At 40.6% G+C, this 18415-nt stretch overlaps 1 protein-coding gene across 7 annotated transcripts in view; it reads left to right on the top strand.

Annotated features, from left to right (window-relative positions):
* GRIK2 (glutamate ionotropic receptor kainate type subunit 2) overlaps window positions 1–18415 on the top strand; it is a 202222-nt gene that overhangs the window by 94396 nt on the left and 89411 nt on the right. For all 7 annotated transcript variants that reach the window (XM_009898109.2, XM_054174076.1, XM_054174075.1 and 4 more), the window contains 4 exons: window positions 650–757; window positions 1648–1761; window positions 4930–5136; window positions 12508–12731. In XM_009898109.2, coding sequence (XP_009896411.2) covers window positions 650–757; window positions 1648–1761; window positions 4930–5136; window positions 12508–12731 — 653 coding nt within the window. The remainder of the gene's footprint in view (window positions 1–649; window positions 758–1647; window positions 1762–4929; window positions 5137–12507; window positions 12732–18415) is intronic.

The raw sequence follows: 18415 nt of genomic DNA, 5'->3' as shown, positions 1-18415 counted from the left end.
AATATGATCCTGTATTTAATATTTGTTCCTTTCAGTTCCTGGTAATTTTCTCTTCAAACACACTCCTGGTTTACTTCAGTAGAGATTTAGAACTAGATAGACTTGAAGTTATATATAAAAAAAATGAGGGTAATGCACTTCAACAGGAGGAGATCAGCTCTGGAACACTGGCACCAGTGACCTCAACTGTTTGCTGTCTCAGTGTGGTGTCAGAGAACTCAGCACCTTCCCAAAGCAAGCCTTTATTTGAATGAAATTCCCTGGCAGAATAATGAAATCCAGAGTTCAGGAAGGAGATTGAGGCTTGGGCTGAGTTGTGTGTGGAACAGAGAGGGAACAGCATGCATGAATGATGGAGGAATGGAGGCAAAACAGCTTTTGATCTCAGTAAGAAGAGATTATTGGTTAACACAAGAAGTCATTTAAAAATTGTGAAGGCTGAAAAACCCTTAACACAATTAGCAAATATTTCCTGTTTGCTACAAAAGTCAGCCACAAGGTAAATCATTTAGATTTAAACAGAAAGAAAGAAAAGATTTTTGTGCCCCTTTTGGCAGAGTATAATTTGTCCAGAAGGATTAAAAAAATGGCAAAAATAATTGGGAGTGAGGTTTGTTTCTGGAATTCCTCTGTTTTTCTTTCTCCACAGGCCCACTGGGAAGGTCTCACAGGCAGGATAACTTTCAACAAAACCAATGGCCTGAGGACAGATTTTGATTTGGATGTGATCAGCCTCAAGGAAGAAGGGCTTGAAAAGGTGAGATGTTCACCTCCAAAAGGATGGGAAACAAACCAAAATCCTATACCCCCCCCAAACCAGCAGCACTTTCAGTAACACTTCACTTGCTGCAGAAGCCAACAAGAAGCCTCTTCTCAAGCTGATACCTGGTTTCAAAGTGGTCTAGTAAAAGCTGTTAGCTTGGTATCAGATATCAAGCCTGTTTGCTTCTAGCCACATTCCTAGTTTCAGGAGGAGTGGGGGAGACTGAATAGCTGGGCCTGCAGCAAATAGCCACTACTTCCATTATTTAATCCAAACTCTTTCCAAATATGGGGGAAATTCATAAAATCAGAGAATGGTTTGGGTTGGAAGGGACCTTAAAGATCATCATGGGCAGGGACACGGCCCCTAGGCCAGGCTGTTTCTCATTGCAGGACAACAGTTCAGCTTGGCAGTTTCAGCTGTAATTTATAATGTTTCTGTGACAAAAAGATTTATTGAGGGGGGAAAAATATTTGTAGAGGCAATAAAAAGAGAGTTATTTTTGACCTTTGAGGCCTTGAGCAGCCTGGTCTAGAGGAAGGTGTCCCTGCCCATGGCTGGAACTGGGTGATCTTCAAGGTCCCTTCCAACCCAAACCATTCCATGAATTTCCTGGTTAGTATAATGGGAAATGACCTTGATCATATTTGAAGTGCAAGGACTGCTGAAGTCAGGGAGAAGAGAAAGAACTGCACATTGTTTAAAAACCAGTGCCCTGTGTGATCTCAGCTCTTCCATGAGATACCTGTTCCTGCAGCTCTCGAATGAGAGGTGATAATCGAGCATCAGATCAATAAGAGGTGTTTCTAAATAAAACCTCATGTCTGACAAGAATGGTAGCTGCTTGCAAGTTGAAAATGACCAAGTTAATTACTGTTTTGTAGGTTGGAACTTGGGATCCACTGAGTGGCCTTAACATGACAGAGAATCAGAAAGGAAAACCAGCAAACATCACAGATTCCCTGTCCAATCGCTCGCTGATCGTCACCACCATCTTGGTAAGCAATCTGATTTGCTTCTGCAGAGATGCAGTTGTAGGGGAAAGCTGCTACAATGTGCTGTGCTAATTACAGCAGTAATGAGCAGTTTGTGGCACATCTTAGACTTACTTAGAAATTATTCTGTCATGAACGAACTCTGGTCAGTAATCTTCTCATGGATATTTCCTCTCCTCTAAATTGTAAGTAAATGATCTCAATTTTAGAGTCATGTTTGTTGACCAGCTCTTTTTCTTATTATTGCCTAAAATGTCTGATTCCTTCACAAAGCACCCAGAGAAGGCAGAAGGTGTTGGTTTAAAGCTGCTTGGTTGTTAGCCTGACAATTCCAGCCACCAAAGTTTATTGCTTTTGTTTGCTAATCTAGCATCACTTTCCTCCAAGGAAAGGATGAGTTTGGGGTGAGGTGGGAGTCAGTCCCTTCTCCCTAGGATCTAGTGAGAGGATGCAAGGAAATGTCCTGAAGTTACAGCTGGGGGGGTTTAGATTGGATACTAGAAAATTGGAATATTTCTTTACTGGAAAAGTGGTCAGGCATTGGAACCGGTGGCTCAGGGAGGTGGTGGAGTCACCATCCCTGGAGGTGTTCCAAAAAATGCATGGACAGAGCACTTGGAGACATGGTTTAATGGCCACAGTGGTGTTGGGCTGATGGTTTGAGTCAATGATCTTAAACATCTTTTTCAACCAAAACAATTCTGTGACTTTGAGTCATGGCTCTCAAAAAGCAAAAGAGTTGAAGCTGAGAGTCACCCTTGTCCTCAGACCAGCATAGCGTCTCTGTGCTTCTACTAACCTTTGAGGCCTTCAGAGTTGCATCCATCCAGAGATGCTTTAGCAGTACTTGCTTGCATTTCAGACATAAGTGATGCTTATCAGAAAGAAATGATAAGGCTTGAAGGGAGTCATAATATCTGAATGAGTTCAGTGGGATCAGCACAAGCTGAAGTTTGACTTAGTTGCAAAAGGTCAAAAAAGTTACTTTTCTCCTCACTGTCTGGAAGCAGAGGGTAGGGGAGGCATTAAAGTATATCTCTGGATAACAACTGTGAAGCACTTTGGGTTCCCAGTTTACAGCATCCTCCCAAATAATTTTCTAGTGCTGCAATTCCCTGCTACTAAAATCTTAGTCATAAAAATATGCTTTTTATGGAGTGGCAAGGATCAGATTCAAATTCCATGGCAGAATTTGCACTTAGCAAACACCAGTGGCCACCAGTCTAGAGAAAGGCTTGCTGTGTTTTGTTGGGTGTCTTGGGTTTGCTCTTTTTGGCTGTGTTTATTTTTCCCCCCCAGTCTTTGGAAAATTTAAGATACATCATAAGAAAAGAGTAGTTTTGCTTTCCATTGTGATAAGATCCCCTAGTGTCTTTGATATTCCTCATGTACCATGAAGGCAAGATGTTTCAGCTCAGCTGGAAAATAGGTTAGCACAGTCCACAGTGTTGCAGCATTTTAAGGCTTTCACATTCTGTGCTCCGAGTCAAGTGTTTTGCCTTGAAATGGGCATCCACTCATGTCTGCTTTGCCTTGCTGGAAGGGGAACTTAGTGCAGAGTCTTGGGATGCAGTGGAGTTTGTTTAAAAGCTGGCTGAAGCTGAGAGTAGATTGTGGGGGAATAAAAAAAATGGTTTTTTTTAGTAGCCTGACAAAATGAAAAGTGAAGCTGCAGAAGTGAGCAACCGTGGCTTGAGTTCTTCAGGCTGTGATTCATCAAAACATAGTCATGACTACGTGTTTCATGACCCAAAAGATCATCCCAGGGAACCTTCCAGGAAATATCTTGAGAGATGTCAAATAAAGCTACTCATAAGCAATCTCTGTTCTAGATAGCACCGAGGAGGAAGGTGATGGTGGTGGCTGGCCTTAGTTTCTGCTTTTAGAATATCTTGGCTCAAATGACTATTGAGATGTCTGATGTATTACATTGTTTTGACTGAAACTAGTGGATTGCTTCCCCTCTCCCACTTGAATCTGGCAGCCAAGTGTAGGAGCCCATTGTGTATTCCTTACAGCTGACACAAATGTTAATTAGATAGGGCAGCCTTTTAACTCCAGGATCTCTGGTGAACAGAAGCTAATGATTAAAATTCTCTGGAACACTGGCAAAGTTTGGTGATGGCTTTCCTCTTTTCATCAGCAGGGCTTCCAATTTTTTTTTTTCCCTGGTTTTGTTTTGCCTTTAATGCAGTGCTGAGAGTCACATGAAAATTCCAGATTCTTTAAGAAAATACTTATATCCATGTTGAGAATATTAATGAAACCTGGGTGATAACTTCTTAGGCTGGGTGTTAAGAATAATTTCTTCACAGAAAGAGAGATTGGCCATTGGGATGTGCTGCCCAGGGTGGTGGTGGAGTCGCCATCACTGGAGGTGATTAGGAGGAGACTGGATGAGGTGCTTGGTGCCATGGTTTAGTTGATTAGATGCTGTTGGGTGATAGGTTGGACTCAATCTCAAAGGTCTATTCTAAAAATTAAAGTTGGAATACTTTAAAATGCAGAATTTATTGTTGTCATTTCTAGTAGTATCTTTGTAGCCCCTTATTATGAGTGGGATCAAACCAGATGACCTTTAAAGGCTCCTTCCAACCAAACCCATCCTGTGATTCTGTGAAATATAACACAGCTGATAGGAATAACTCCAATAAGTTAGCAGGAGTAGCCAACATGGGTTCACTTTTTCCTTTCCCCTGTGCATTTTCTATACTTAACAAAGCACTGGGGAAATAGTCACAATATTAAAGGAGCATCAGCCCCTGCACTTAAAAGCATTGAGCTGATGTTTGGATTGATTGATTTCCACAAGTTGCTAAAATACTTTTCTCCCCCTGCATTTAAAGAGGCTTGCAAGGTCCTCTGGAACAATGCATTTGATATCAGTGTGTGATGCAACTTGGCAAGGATCACATTTGAATGTACTGTTCAGATGAGTCCCTTGGGTGCATCCACCATGATTTCAGTGCCAGTTTTCCAAACAAAACTCAGAATGTCTTCTACCTTCAGTTTGAGGATGAATAAAGGCCTTGGATAGACATCACCAAGTGTTAAAAAGATTTTACTTTGCATTTGAGTTCTTTGCCCAGGTATCATGTGTACCACTTTAGGTTCAAAAGGAAGATGTGGGCACACTCATCACCACTGCTTTTGTGTCGTTAATTTTGACAGGAAGAGCCATATGTTATGTTCAAGAAGTCTGACAAACCCCTGTATGGAAATGATCGATTTGAGGGGTATTGCATTGACCTCCTCAGGGAGCTGTCTACCATCCTGGGATTCTCCTACGAGATTAGGCTGGTGGAGGATGGCAAATACGGAGCCCAGGAAGATGCCAGCGGACAGTGGAATGGAATGGTTCGTGAACTCATTGATCATGTAAGTTAACCTTTGAAAGCTTTCTGCTATCCATTTAGATTTTACCTCTGTCTATACAAAGCCTAAAGTTTGATAATGCTGCTTGAATGGGGCTAGTTTGGCTGTTCAAAGAAGTAATGAAAGGAAATTCATAACAAAGATTCTTTTACTGTAGCATTTGTTTGTGAAATGAAAACCTTTCTGTGTCTCTGTTGTGCCTATAGGCAGTGTTTGTTTCTGCCAAAGCTGTTTAGCTCTTCTGTGGCATATGCCTAAGTCAAAATAATGAATGTATAGTATTTAGAATTGACTTTTGAGAACAAATACATAGGGCTTTGTGAGAAGAAACCCCCAACAAACCAATCAACCCAAACCCCCAAACTTCTCCTTTGTTACAGTAGAAGCCAGGGCTCCTCTTCTGGGAGGGGAGGGGTTCTGAGACTTTATCTTAAAGATAAAAGTACTTAATGTAAGCATGGACATGGTATGATAGACAGAAAGGAGAGAAACACAAGCAGAAAGAAACAAATATCAACACACACTAAAGGAGCAAAGTGATGTAATGTGCTGAAGCACATAACACTGCAATTACTTGTAAATGAATAAAGCAGGCATTGCTTCGTGTCCATCAAAGCAGGCTCTTGCAGTTTGATCCTGCCAGCTGAATTCAGTCTCTTGGAAACCCTTTAGTCAATTTGAAAATTATGTCATAGTCTCTTTTTGCATTTATTTGGGTGAATTGCTTGATACAGAGACACACGATCAAAGAACGAGAGAACGTATTCTGCCCATCGCTGTCAGTTAACATAGGAAGAAAGGGAGACTGTTTTACAGCTAATTCAAGGGAAACCTCCTAATGATGGCAGAAACCGTGTGAATAGCTGGAAGAAAAATATTCACTAATCTCCTTTCAATTTGCTTTAAGATTTTTAGCAGATGGGCAGAACATGTGCTCATCAAAATATTCCTGTTTACTGAGAAGGTTGTTATCTTTCTGCTCCTCTAGTAAATAATAATCTGGTATTGCTGCTGCAACAAATGCTGATTATGCCTCTCTTCACACTTTGGAGAAGAATGTGTGGGAGTATTATATTTATATTATCTTTAAATGTGTGCATGGATTATACCTATTATCCAGAGAGAAGGCAAACAGCTCTCGAGCTAGCCTGTCTGTATCCAGGCATGTGTATTTCCACATGTGGATAAACGCACAGCCATGCAGAGCTGTTAGCTTTGATGGCTGTTAGGTGGTATCAGCATCTGGAACTAATTTGCTCTTATTGAGGTGGATATTGGGGAAGGATTTCTTATATTTCTTCTTTCAGAAGCAAAGGGAAAAAAAAAATCACTTTTTGTGTCATGCTCAAAAAAAAGCTTTAGGGATGAATAATAAAAGCAAGCGCTAGTGTGGCTTCCCAAGCTTTTTACCAGGGAAATCTTGGAATGGAATGTAGTTGCAGTTGCAGCAAAATATGTGGGACAGAGGCTTTTCCACTCCTTTCCTCTTGCTAACAGAGTGAAACACGTTGGTTTTTTCCCCATAGATACCATAGAAATGAAGTTAGATTAAACCTGATTTTTACCACTTGAAATAGTACTTACTTAGGAGTCAAAAAATGCATTAAAAATTGTGTTACTGCATCACAGAATAGGTGGTCTTGTAAACCCTCTTCCCACATGGTCTGACTTCTGAACCTGGATCGTGTCTTTACAAGTATCTCAGTTTCTCAGGTGTGACATTTTTCCTTTATGTTTTTATTCCTTTATTTCTTCTGTCTGGTTTTCCCTTCTGATTTTGTCATTTATTTGAATGCAGGCAATTTGTTGATTTATATATATTCTTTTTAATGCATCTGTGCATGCAACCAGTACATTTCATTAGCAAGCTCCACTTCAGACCTCAGAACACATGAGCAAGACTTTAGAGAAGAAATCCAGCTAGGCAGTTCACACATTTTGATGCTTCCATAAGGTTAATACTTCCCCTGGCCCTTCAGCTTAGTTTTCAGTCTTTCTTTTCCCTGAGATAATATTTTTAAAGTGTAAAACAAAAAGGATATTTTTTTTGCATGGAGTGATGCAATAAACTCAATTAACTCTGGCACAGGAGGTTCCACCTCAACATGTAGAGGAACTTCTTCACTGTGGGGATCCCAGAGCACTGGAACAGGCTGCCCAGAGAGGTTGTGGAGTCTCCTTCTTTGGAGACTTTCCAGCCCTGTCTGGATGTGTGACCTGTGCTGGATTCTATGGTCCTGCTCTGGTAGGAAGGTTGGACTGGAAGATGTCTGAAGGTCCTTTCCAACCCCTTAACAGCCTGTGATCCTGTAATGTTTCTTTTGGCAAGGTAAAATCATTCAAGTCTACATTTTTTCATCCTGAGTTTCTAATTAAATAGACTACAGGAGGAAAAAAAAGAAAGGCCAAAGCTCTGGAAGTTGCTGTAGCATTTTCATCTATCTGAAAAAAGATTTTAGTGTTTGTCTGCTTGTTGGATTTGAAGTGGCAGTCACTTGAGTTCAGAAAGAAAGAATGCCATGGTCTAGTATGTATCTTTACATGGGTAGTTTGTGACATCTGCAAGTCAAGAATAAAGATGATGTGTAATCTTGGTACAGTATGTGTGCAGAAAGGAAGATGCAGAATTTATATAGAGATTAAAAACACCAAACAGGATCTACATTTTAAAATAACTGGTTTAAGTCTGTGCTTAGTCACTTTACATAATTTCTTGGACTCAGAAGTGTAAGTGAAATGAAGCTAATGCTATCTAAACTGAGCTTGGCATATTGTGTTCAGGCTGAAGCTTGAAGTTCTGTAGTGTGAACAGGGTTTGAAGCCTCTCTGTCAGGCTTTGTATGTTTTCAATCTCTTCTCCCATAGTTTACTCGCAATTCTTTGATTGCTTCACTCAGTGTTCACACATGCCATCATTCTGATACTGGTCTAGTTTCCTTCTGAATAAGTGGTAAATCCTGAAAGAGCAAAATGAGTACAGTGATTCCTTCCCTTTTCCAACTGCACTGTGATGAATTCCTGTTGGAAAAGACAGTGGTCTCTAGCTGCAAACGGAAGAGAAATATTCCCTAGGACAGCAAGTAGAGAGGTTTCCCTATGGCAAGAGAATGTAAGTACTGCTGGGCAGGGTGGCAAAGGTAAGTGTCAAACAAATCCTTTGATGGACAACAGGAAGGAACAAGTGACTCTGAGGGTAGTAGGTGATTTAACAGGCTTAGAAGTTATGTCAAGGGAATTCTGGAGGGACTCAGTTCCCTTCTATTGGAACTTGAACCCACTAACGTGCCAGGGGTTCTGGTGAGACTTCAACCCACATTTGTGCCTCAGAAGCGCAGCACAGATGAGAAAGAGATGTGGACAAAGTGAAAGGACTTTTTCTTGAGTGTATGTGATGCCCCAGCCTGATGCTTGGGGACCCTGATGCTGAGGAGTCATAGAGGAGACCCATAGAATCCCTATGGTTGGGAAAGTCCTTTGAGATCATCAGGTCCAACTGTCAGCCTTACACTAGCATGCTCATTAAATGCCTCCAAGTGCCCTGTCTACATGTTTTTTGAACACCTCTAGGGATGGTGACTCCACCAGCTCCCCAGGCAGCCTGTTCCCCTGAAGGCAGGCAGGGTTTGTATACATCACAGTAGAGTTGTGTAGACAACAGCCTCCTCAGGGAGGTGGTCGAATCTGTATCGCTGGAGGTGTTTCAAAGAGGCAGACATGGTTTAGCACCAGACTTGATAGAGAATGGTTGGACTGGATCTTAAAGGTCTCTTCCAACCAAAACAGCTACATGATTCTATGATAATGTCTCCTTGGCCTGTGCAGGTGGTTAGCAGCATGTGTTAATCTTCATTGTTCTAAATCCATCTTGGTGAAGTGGTTTTGCATTGAATCCTGGTCAGCTGCTCTTCTGAGAACCTTGAGTTCATCACCAGGCTTGGGTCCCAATACTTTGCCTTTGTTAGAGAGCCTTTCTAACCAATCTCTTGATGTTGCTTCTTAATATTTTTTGCATCTACATTCTTTTAAATGAAGACAAAATTGTTTGAGACTCTTTCAGAGAAAGGGTTTGAAGGTCTAGAAGTAAGGCTAAAGGAAACTTGTTTTGACAGCTGTGAGATTTTGGGTAGAACACCACCAAATAAATTATATTCCAGGGAAATAGTGAAAATTTTTATCTTCCTCCACTGAGGAAATCTCAACTCAGTATAGAAGGTACAACAACATGTACTAAATTCTGAGCACTCTCACAAACCTCTGTTGGGTTTTAATTTGAGTGAGTATCACCAAGAGGAAGATAAATACTCAGCTCAGCAGAAGCGCCAACATTTTACTGGTCTTTAAATAGTTTTTCACCTGCAGAATCCATAAATCTATCTTGGATTTGGAGTTTCCAAGTCTTCTTTGCTGACAGCTTTCATTGCAAAATGTCTCCTTCAGCTATAAAGATTTCCCTTTTTTAAATCATAATGATTCCTTTCCTTGTGTAAGTTTACTTGAGATACATGGAGCAGGTTTGCATAATGAGAGAGGAATGTAAATTGTTATTTTAATACATAATGAGTAGCACTTAAAGAGGAGTCTAAGCTCCTTTGTAAGTTCAAAATTCAGGCTACATTTCTGACACTTATTTGTTTTTCCAAACTGAATTTAAGGATGAAAATGTTAATAATGACAAACATTTTGTGTATATACCACAAATCTGGACTCAGGGCCTTGGGGAGATGGTGTTTGCAGGGATGACTTTCCATAGAGTACACTACTCAGGTCCTTGATGGGGAGATGGAGTTTGGAGGGATGACTTTCCATAGAGCACACTACTCAGGTCCTTGATGGGGAGATGGAGTTTGGAGGGATGACTTTCCATAGAGCACACAGTATTTTGGCAAGTCTGCAGTTAAGATACAGTTAGTGCTTGAGATAGCAACTCTGGTGAATATAGAGTTGGCAAACTGAATGCCTGCTGATTCCTGGGGAATATTTATGATGTTTTTTCCTGGTGTCTTGGTATTTTCTCTTTATCTACTTTACACAAGAGCAAAAGACACAATGCCCTTCCCCAGCCCCCCTTATAATCTTTGTGTACATTTAAAACACTCCTGTTTGAGTTTCAGATTTCTTATCTGCTTGTATTTAACTTTCTTGTGTTTTCTTTGTAATTTTCTCTTTCCTGTTGTATCTCTTTAGCTATTTGAAGGCTTAACTGTTTTGAGTGATTTTTATATGTATATTTATTTCTTGGTATATATTTATTTACCTTGCAGGCTCAGCCTTCCTGTTCTGTACCAAACCATTTGTCTCTGAATTTACAGTAATCATTATTAGTTGCATTTTAAGTTATTTAATCAGTTTCAAACCACAAAGCTTCTATTTAATATTGGTGCTCCAACTCCTTCCACTTCCTTTGTGCCATAATTCTTTGACTGTTAAGTGTCTATAACACATTTTTCATGTGTCTGTGTCAAATACTCATATCATCTTCCAGTTATTATTTGCCTGCTTTCTTTTCCTCATTAAGTAGCATTTCATTTCTGTGTGAAATCTGTCCTGGGGTCTCTAGGATAATTTATGATGATAATTTGTTATATGCCAGAAAATACCACTTGTGCTTCCTGCTCATTTCAGTCTAATTGCTAATTCATTAATCCATATCTTCAAGTGCTCTGACCTTTTATTTCCAATGTCATTTGTCACGAGTTAAATAAGCAGCAGGTGTCCCCCCTGACAAGCAGCTACCCACATCATCTCTGTTCCTTGAGCTTCTGCTTTTCACTCTAACCAAGCTGAATGTATTCATAGACTTACAGAACCTCCCTGCAAATTCTTATCTTGTATGCCTGAATTTATCAGTGTAATTCACTCAAATTGTGTGCACTTCATTTTTTTTTGTATGCTTTAGGGTGAAAGATCTTCTACATCATCATAGAATTATTAGCTACAGCTTTACTTCTAATTCAAGTGAACAGCCAAACATTGGTGCCTCTACTCACAAGATGGCACTTAATTTGCCTGCTTAGTCACTCCCTAACAAAGGCTGTGTATCATATTCCCATGGAAAAATGTACAAACAGATCCTAGCTCAGAGTAAATGTTATGCAGAAAATAAATTTCAGATAGCATGCAGCAAAAGGTATTGCAGAAAGCCAGGAAAAAATCCTAGTGACATCATCACAAACGTCAGAGAAATCCTAAGCCAGGAGCTTAGTTCCTGTGTGCAAAATGTGAGAGTTAATTCCATGAGGAGCACAGTGGGAGTGCATATAGGAATTCCCTCCTAAACTGCAGGCAGGGGAGGTGTTACTGATTTCAACTCCAGGACAAACCTGAGATGTGGTTTTCAACAGAAGAGCAGCTGAGAGTGAACAATTAGTCATTTACCTAAGAGCAAGAAACTTGCACACAGGCTGCATTTAGCAAGCCCCAGCAAGATTTCCAAGATTACATCAGATCCATAAACTTTTTCCTGATAGTCATAAACGTTATTAGACATTTTTGGGTTTTAAATGCTGGTCATGGTCTCTGTTTACCAAAGAAACTTGCTGAAGATTGTGAAGTGCATTCTCTGGTATCTGAATTCTATGGTTCTGTGACTTTAGAAGTGTATCAGACTTTGACAGGAAGGTCTTCCCCATCTGAGATATGTGGATTTTTTTCCTGATCATCTGTACTCAGAGGGCTGTGTGTTTGAAATGTCTCGAGAGTAGGCGTAAGTGAACGTTGCCTCCTTGTTCACTTAACTACACTCTGCCTGCTTAGTGTTTCTTCCAGCCGGGCTATTACACTTCCCTAATTTTAATTGTCACAATTTTAACCACCACAAAAGCTGCTGAAGACTCTGCTAAGTAAAGTACTCTCCACGGTGACATAAGGATGTCCAGAGAAATGAAAAAGCTTTGAAACATTACTGAGGGCCAGTAAAATGAACCTGAGCAACACCTCCTTTTGGTAACTTTTGGTTGCAGTAAAGTTCTGAGTGTTGCAGTGGTGTAGGAAATAGACCTTACAGAGAGGGTGAATGCAGAAAGTGTCACTACCCTGTGAGCTCTAGGCTGAAGATGAAAGATCAAATACTATTGAGGATGCACTGTTCAAAGTAATGGTTGGAACATTCATAGGATACCACATTAGAAGGTACCTCAAGGATCTCCTAGTGCTTTTAATTGTCTCTAAATGCTGCTACATCATTTTAGCAACCAGGAGGTAGCACCAATCTGTTTCCTCTCTCACAGGGAGAAGAGAGGTTTAAATTTGAGCCTGCCTAGCGCACAAACAAAGCTCCTCCTTGCAAAGTTTGTGTTTTGCCTGATCTGCTTGTCTGCTTCAACCTGTTTCTTCTGACTTATGGCCTGTTTCTCTTTTTTGTATTTCTGTTAACAGAAAGCTGACCTTGCAGTTGCACCATTGGCCATTACCTATGTCCGAGAGAAGGTCATCGACTTTTCCAAGCCCTTTATGACTCTTGGAATAAGTATTTTGTACCGCAAGCCCAATGGTACAAACCCGGGCGTCTTCTCCTTCCTGAATCCTCTCTCCCCTGATATCTGGATGTATATTCTGCTGGCTTACTTGGGTGTCAGTTGTGTGCTCTTTGTCATAGCCAGGTAACATGCCAACTTTTGTGATTTTTTTGGCAATTGTTATCATCTTTTACTTACTAATAATTGTCAAAAGTCACAAAAATGTTCTGATTTTGTACTTTACCTTCATGATGTGTAGAAGAATACCTAATGAGGAGGGTTCTCACTATTCATTTTCTCCACTGCTATCCTAACTCTCCAGTGTATGTCACCAAGTGCTGGGTGTCCTAGCTAGCTTTCTCCTTTTATCTACAAACCTAGAGGCACTAGAAAGTTTCTGAAATGCCTTCCCCGGTTGTGCTGTGTTTAGGAAGGTGAGGATGGACACATGCTTTTGTTAGCCTGAGTTCATTAGATGCTGTGCTGATTAATCTCAACTTGAGTGTTTAGCTGCACACGTTAATCCTAGACAGAACAGGCTGACCAAAGAGGTGGTGGAAGCCCCATCCCTGGAAGTCTTCAAGACTAGGCTGGATGGGGCTCTGGGCAATCTGATCTAGTGGGAGGTGTCCCTGCCCATGGCAGGGGGGTTGGAAGTAGAGGATCCTTGAGGTCCCTTCCAACCCTGATGATTCTATGTCCAAATTCTGCCTCTACCTGTTAAAGAAACTCTAATTGCTTTATGCAGAGTAGTAACCTAAAAGTAAGGCCACGATATTTAGGTTGTAGTTGTGTGCTGGGTAAAAACCATGAGATCCTTCACATCATGTAAAGCTCCAGATGGGAATAGATTTGGAAACATGATCTATTGAGCTTTCAAAGTTAAGGAGCTCAGTACAATAATCCTTAAGTTATAAACTGAGATACAGAGCTCACTTTTGAATCTGTTTTCTTCAACACAGACAAACAGGAAAACATTTGTCAGAAATTCCCATTTTATGTAACTTTTCCACGTTGAGGAATTAGGACTGGTTCCAGATGCTCACAGACATGTGTTAGCTGTTGTATCACTGGCTTTGCAAAGGAGACTCAGAACAGTAAAACAGTGATTCCCACTGTGTAAATGTGAGCTCTCTGCTGGCAGCAGTCACTTTTAAATACATATATTTTTAAATCAAATACTTATTGAAGAGGTAAAAGTCAGTATGGTTTATAAGTTGGGTGGTTTCCCCTGCCCCAGTGCTTGACAATGCGATCTTAGCCCCAAGATTTTTATGCTTTCGCTCTGTGGTGCACAGCTGACAATCTTTTCCTCTTTTGCTCTCATAGTACCAAAGAAAGATGGAGAGCTCTCATATCAGTCTGCTTCATCTGGGGAAACTCTATCATTTTCCTCTGCTGAGGGGACAGACAATGTTTTTAGAAACTGCTTTCAAAGAAATTTAGCAAGATCACCTGTACACAAAGTGCATGAGATACTGAAGTGATACAGATCACACTGAAACACAGCTCTGTAATGAATAACTTCTCTTATGTGCCTTTTGTTTTGACTCTACCTTCAACTTGTATTGGAAAAAAAAATATTGCCTGAACTCTCAACTGATGTTGAAAGTTTCTGGGAAGAGCAGTAGATTTTAGTCACCTATATATCCAGAGAGTAATTCCTGAGGTGTCCCCGTGGTGCAGAGGCTTCTGAAAGCAGAGCTGAGCATAAATCACAGATGTTACCTGGTGCAACACCTCGTGTGAAATATTTATGTGCGTGCCAGAAAGTTTTAAGCACATTGTTATTACTGAAGGACATTCTCAGCACGATGCACAGTGCTTTTGACAGGCAGCTCCCAGGACTCTTAGTAAGAGTTGTGTGGCTGAGCTCCTACTTATGCTTTGAAAATGTCTTGTCATATTTGTAGGAAAGATGCATTTTCTGGAAGCCCTTTTTTTTTATAATGAAGGTATTGAGTCAGTTGCTTTCACTAGCAAAGCCGGGACAAGCGTTTCTTCTTGAGCAGAAGCACTGCATCATAGATCAGGATTGCTGAACTGCTTTTTACTTGTCTGGTTTTGTGACCAGCACCATAAATTCCTGATGCACTTGGAAGCATTGTCTTCATTGTAAAGCAATAGCAAAGACACTTTATACTGAGCAGAGGAGTTTGGTTTTGTATAGAGTAGCACATAAAATACCTTATTTTTTTACACCTAAGTTTATATCAGCTTTCAGATCTAGAGATTTCCAATGCCTCTTAACTTGTGCAATCAGATATTGATAACACACTTAGAAATAAAAGATCTAGGGTTTTTAAAGTTGATCTATAGATTTTATTCCTAATGCAGGATGATTTAATAGTATGTGATAGCATTTTCTAACACTGCAGTTCAGTTAGGGAAATAGGTCTAAGCTAGAAATAGATCTTCTGCTTGATACTAAAGAGGGAAAAGACCAACAGTCACAAGTAAAAGAGCCTTTTTGAATGCAATTCCCAGAGTGTATCTGTCATGTAAAGGGAGGCACTGCTGGCTGAAGCATGGTAGTGCTGTCTGCAATTACAGTTCAGCTCCCGTTCAGGTATTTCATAGTTGATGTATTTTTTCAGTCCTGATGTCATGAATCTGTTGGACTGTGTGCCACTAAATTAATAGGTTCCACCTAGAGTGTCTTATTAGGATTCCTGTTTCATAAAAATCCTTCCATAATGAATGTGTAGCTCCCAGTGTTTCATAATAATTACTATGTGTTTAGTGAAAAAGGTGTATCTGTCTTTGGAGCAGCACTTGGCATGTCTTTCATGATATGGTGTTTTGTAATTGCAGCTCATCAGAGTATTCAGTGTGGAATATTTAGATGTAAACCTCCCATTTTGGTGTCAAATGTTTTGTGATTTGGTTTTTATTCTTTTTTTGCCGTGTCTTCTGAACAGTGCTGGAATGTAAGAGCTCGGTACCTTGAAACTGGGAAACGGTTCTCTCGTGGAACTTGGGTTTCACCAGTTAATTAGTGCTGTGGTCATGCTTAAGGAAAGATGAAGAAAATAGTCAAAGGCTCAAGAATCTTTGAGAGAGAGTTGCTAGAAGAGTTTCATGGTGTAACGTGCTAGGCAGAAGTGAGGAAACATGAGAAAAATTAGTCTTGTCCTTCCTTTGATTTGGGTTTTCCATCTAATTTGAGAAGCAGATATAAAGAGCTGGAATCTTTGCACACTCAACAATTCAAAAAGCTAGAGAGAGATTTATTTGTGAGCTGGAGGGCTCTTTAGTGTCCTTTTCCATTTATAGTCCCCTCAAAAGGAAGGAGTCATCTGTGTTTGTGGGTGCTGCAGGTGTTGCACTGTGGATAGGATGAGCACACGTGTTGTGCAGAGTGTTCCCTCGGTTGCCATTCTTTGTGGGAAATCACAGCAGCTGTTGTTTCTCCAGATGTATGGAAACGTCTTGGTTTTGTTTGTTGTGATTGTTGGATCTGAGTAGTTATGGTGGCTGTCTCAAAAAGGTCATTTCCTTGTCTTACAGGCTGCTGACTGCTAGATAAACAGTCTGCTTGATGCTAAGCCTATTTGAACTGAGAAAGTTACGTTGCATTTCTTCCTCCTGTGGCAACAGCAATAGGTCTGATTCTGATGCTAGCTACCATTGTCTTTGTGCCACTGTGAGCAGTCCCTTGTGTCATCTGATGTCTTGCTGCACTCCAGTTCCAATATCTGCCCTTTGTGCCTCTGCATTAACCCATTTCTTTAATTTAGAATCCTATTTAAATCACAGTTTGTGTGATTACAAGGAAGGCTAAGACTGAAGTGTACCAACTCCTTGGAATTCTGTCAAGCACACAACATTTCCTGCTCTGTGTAAGGAAAAAAAAGTGGAATTTCTTTTAATTTCTGTCTGTTGGTGCCAACCATTGCTTTATTTCCATGAAACATGCTGATTTCCTACAGTGTTCTAGACCAGCTTGTGCCTTCTTTCCATTAGTCTGTGTATGTGAAACAAGAAGTTTCCTGGTTTTGATCCCTGCAAAATCAAAGGCTTTGGTAACTGGAGGATACTTCCCATTCTGCAGAGGCAATGTGAAGAAAATCAGTTGGATAGTTTTACAAATGCTAAATATGTTTGAGTTATCGAAGTCTTCAAATTCATTACTTGAAAAATTAACCTTCAGCTGGCTTTCCTCACGACTGACTGACAGCTTTTAGAGCCTCTTGTATAGGATGTAAAACATCCAGGTCTTCATGAAGCTTTTCTGGAAACACAGATTGGAGACTAATCCACTTAGTTATTTTTATCCAATCATTTTGTACCTGATTTACTGCATTTCAGCTATTCTCTGCACACTGCAGGATTTGTCTCTACTGTGGTCTGTTTGCTGTGAACGTGTCTGCCTGCCATAAAGCAGCTGACTCTTAGGTGCCTTACCTTTATGACTGGAGAAGATACACCTGCCTTAACATGATGCTTCACCTTTACAGATCAGCTGTGAAGCAGGCAAACTACCCTAGGTAAAATGATCCACTGATGGTTGGACTTGATGATCGTAAAGGTCTTTTCCAATCTAAAGTTCTTGTGCTTCTTATCTTATTCTGATTTGTCTGGAGTATCAGTAACTATTCTGTCAATGAACATTAAACTCAATTGAATCATGGCTAATCACTTTTGAGGGGTTTGATCCACCTTTCTGCATGGTAGTACTTCTGGCTGTCTGCTCTCTTCAGCAGAATTCTGTTATCCTCCTTCTCCTAAGTCAAGCCCTTGTGCCAGTTCCAGCTCTCAATGCGCTTAGCATCAGCTCTGTTCTCCATTTCCTCGTCAGTGGTGACAAAAGCACAATGAACATTGCCCCATCAATGAATTAGTTTTCCTCTTGCCAGCTGGGATACAACACAATGCCAGAAGACTGGAGTTTTATAGATGGCTCCACACATTTATCTTCATCTTTTCTGTGAAGAAGCTCAGGCATAGGCTGCTGCTTCCAACCTGAGTGGACTCCTGAGCATTCTCTCCCTCTGGAGTGCATGCATATCCTTTTACATCTCATCAGTCTTCATCTTTATTTCAGGTTTTTGATCAGTTGATTTCTGTCCTTGAGCTTGTCTGATTGCTTTTCAAGCTACCCCTTGAAAAGTATCTCAGTGGGAAAGGAGGGATGGCAGAATGAGTAGGAGCTGCTTTTCCAGGTACTGTGGAGCTGTGGTTACTGAAGAACTACTCTGATATTTATTCAAGTAGGAAGTCAGAATATTTGCCCTTTATTCTTAACAAGCATTCTTCCTGTGAGAATTTTATCTCCTGAGGCCTCCCTAGAGAACAACAGCATATGTTCTGAGGTGTTTGCAGGAATGGATTCATCATTTAACAGGGCAATCCAGATGGCAACCTTGAAATCTGCTTCTTGTACTCTCTTACAGTTTGCAGACAGTTTTGCCTCGGTTACAGTCCAGGTGGGGATATTGTCATTGGACTGGGAATTATCCTGTAAGTAGATATGGATAAAGGCATGCCAGCACCCCCACCCTTTCCCAACCTGTCCCATAACTACTTTAAAGTCAGAGATTTTTATTTCTGTTAAACCAAGTTGCAGCTTATGACCCGTAGCTGATTGCTTCCAAAAGGTTCTGCACAGTCTTGCTTCTCCTCTTCGAATTGTTCCAGTTGAAAAGCAGACCCTTGTTAAATGCTGGACATCGTCTTTGTTATGGGAAGACAGCAACTGTGCCAGCCTCTGGAACACTGGGTCTTTATGCAAGTGAACCAGGCAGATCGCAGGACAAGATTTTTTTTCTCTCTTCAATAGATGTTTATTAGCTACTGTGTTTCTGTAGCTACACACAAAAAAGTCC

This window comes from Dryobates pubescens, chromosome 28 (assembly GCF_014839835.1).
Source record: "Dryobates pubescens isolate bDryPub1 chromosome 28, bDryPub1.pri, whole genome shotgun sequence".
Taxonomy (NCBI): Eukaryota; Metazoa; Chordata; class Aves; order Piciformes; family Picidae; genus Dryobates; species Dryobates pubescens.
Note: the sequence above shows the minus strand (reverse complement) of the source record. Positions and strands in the feature narration are given on the sequence as shown.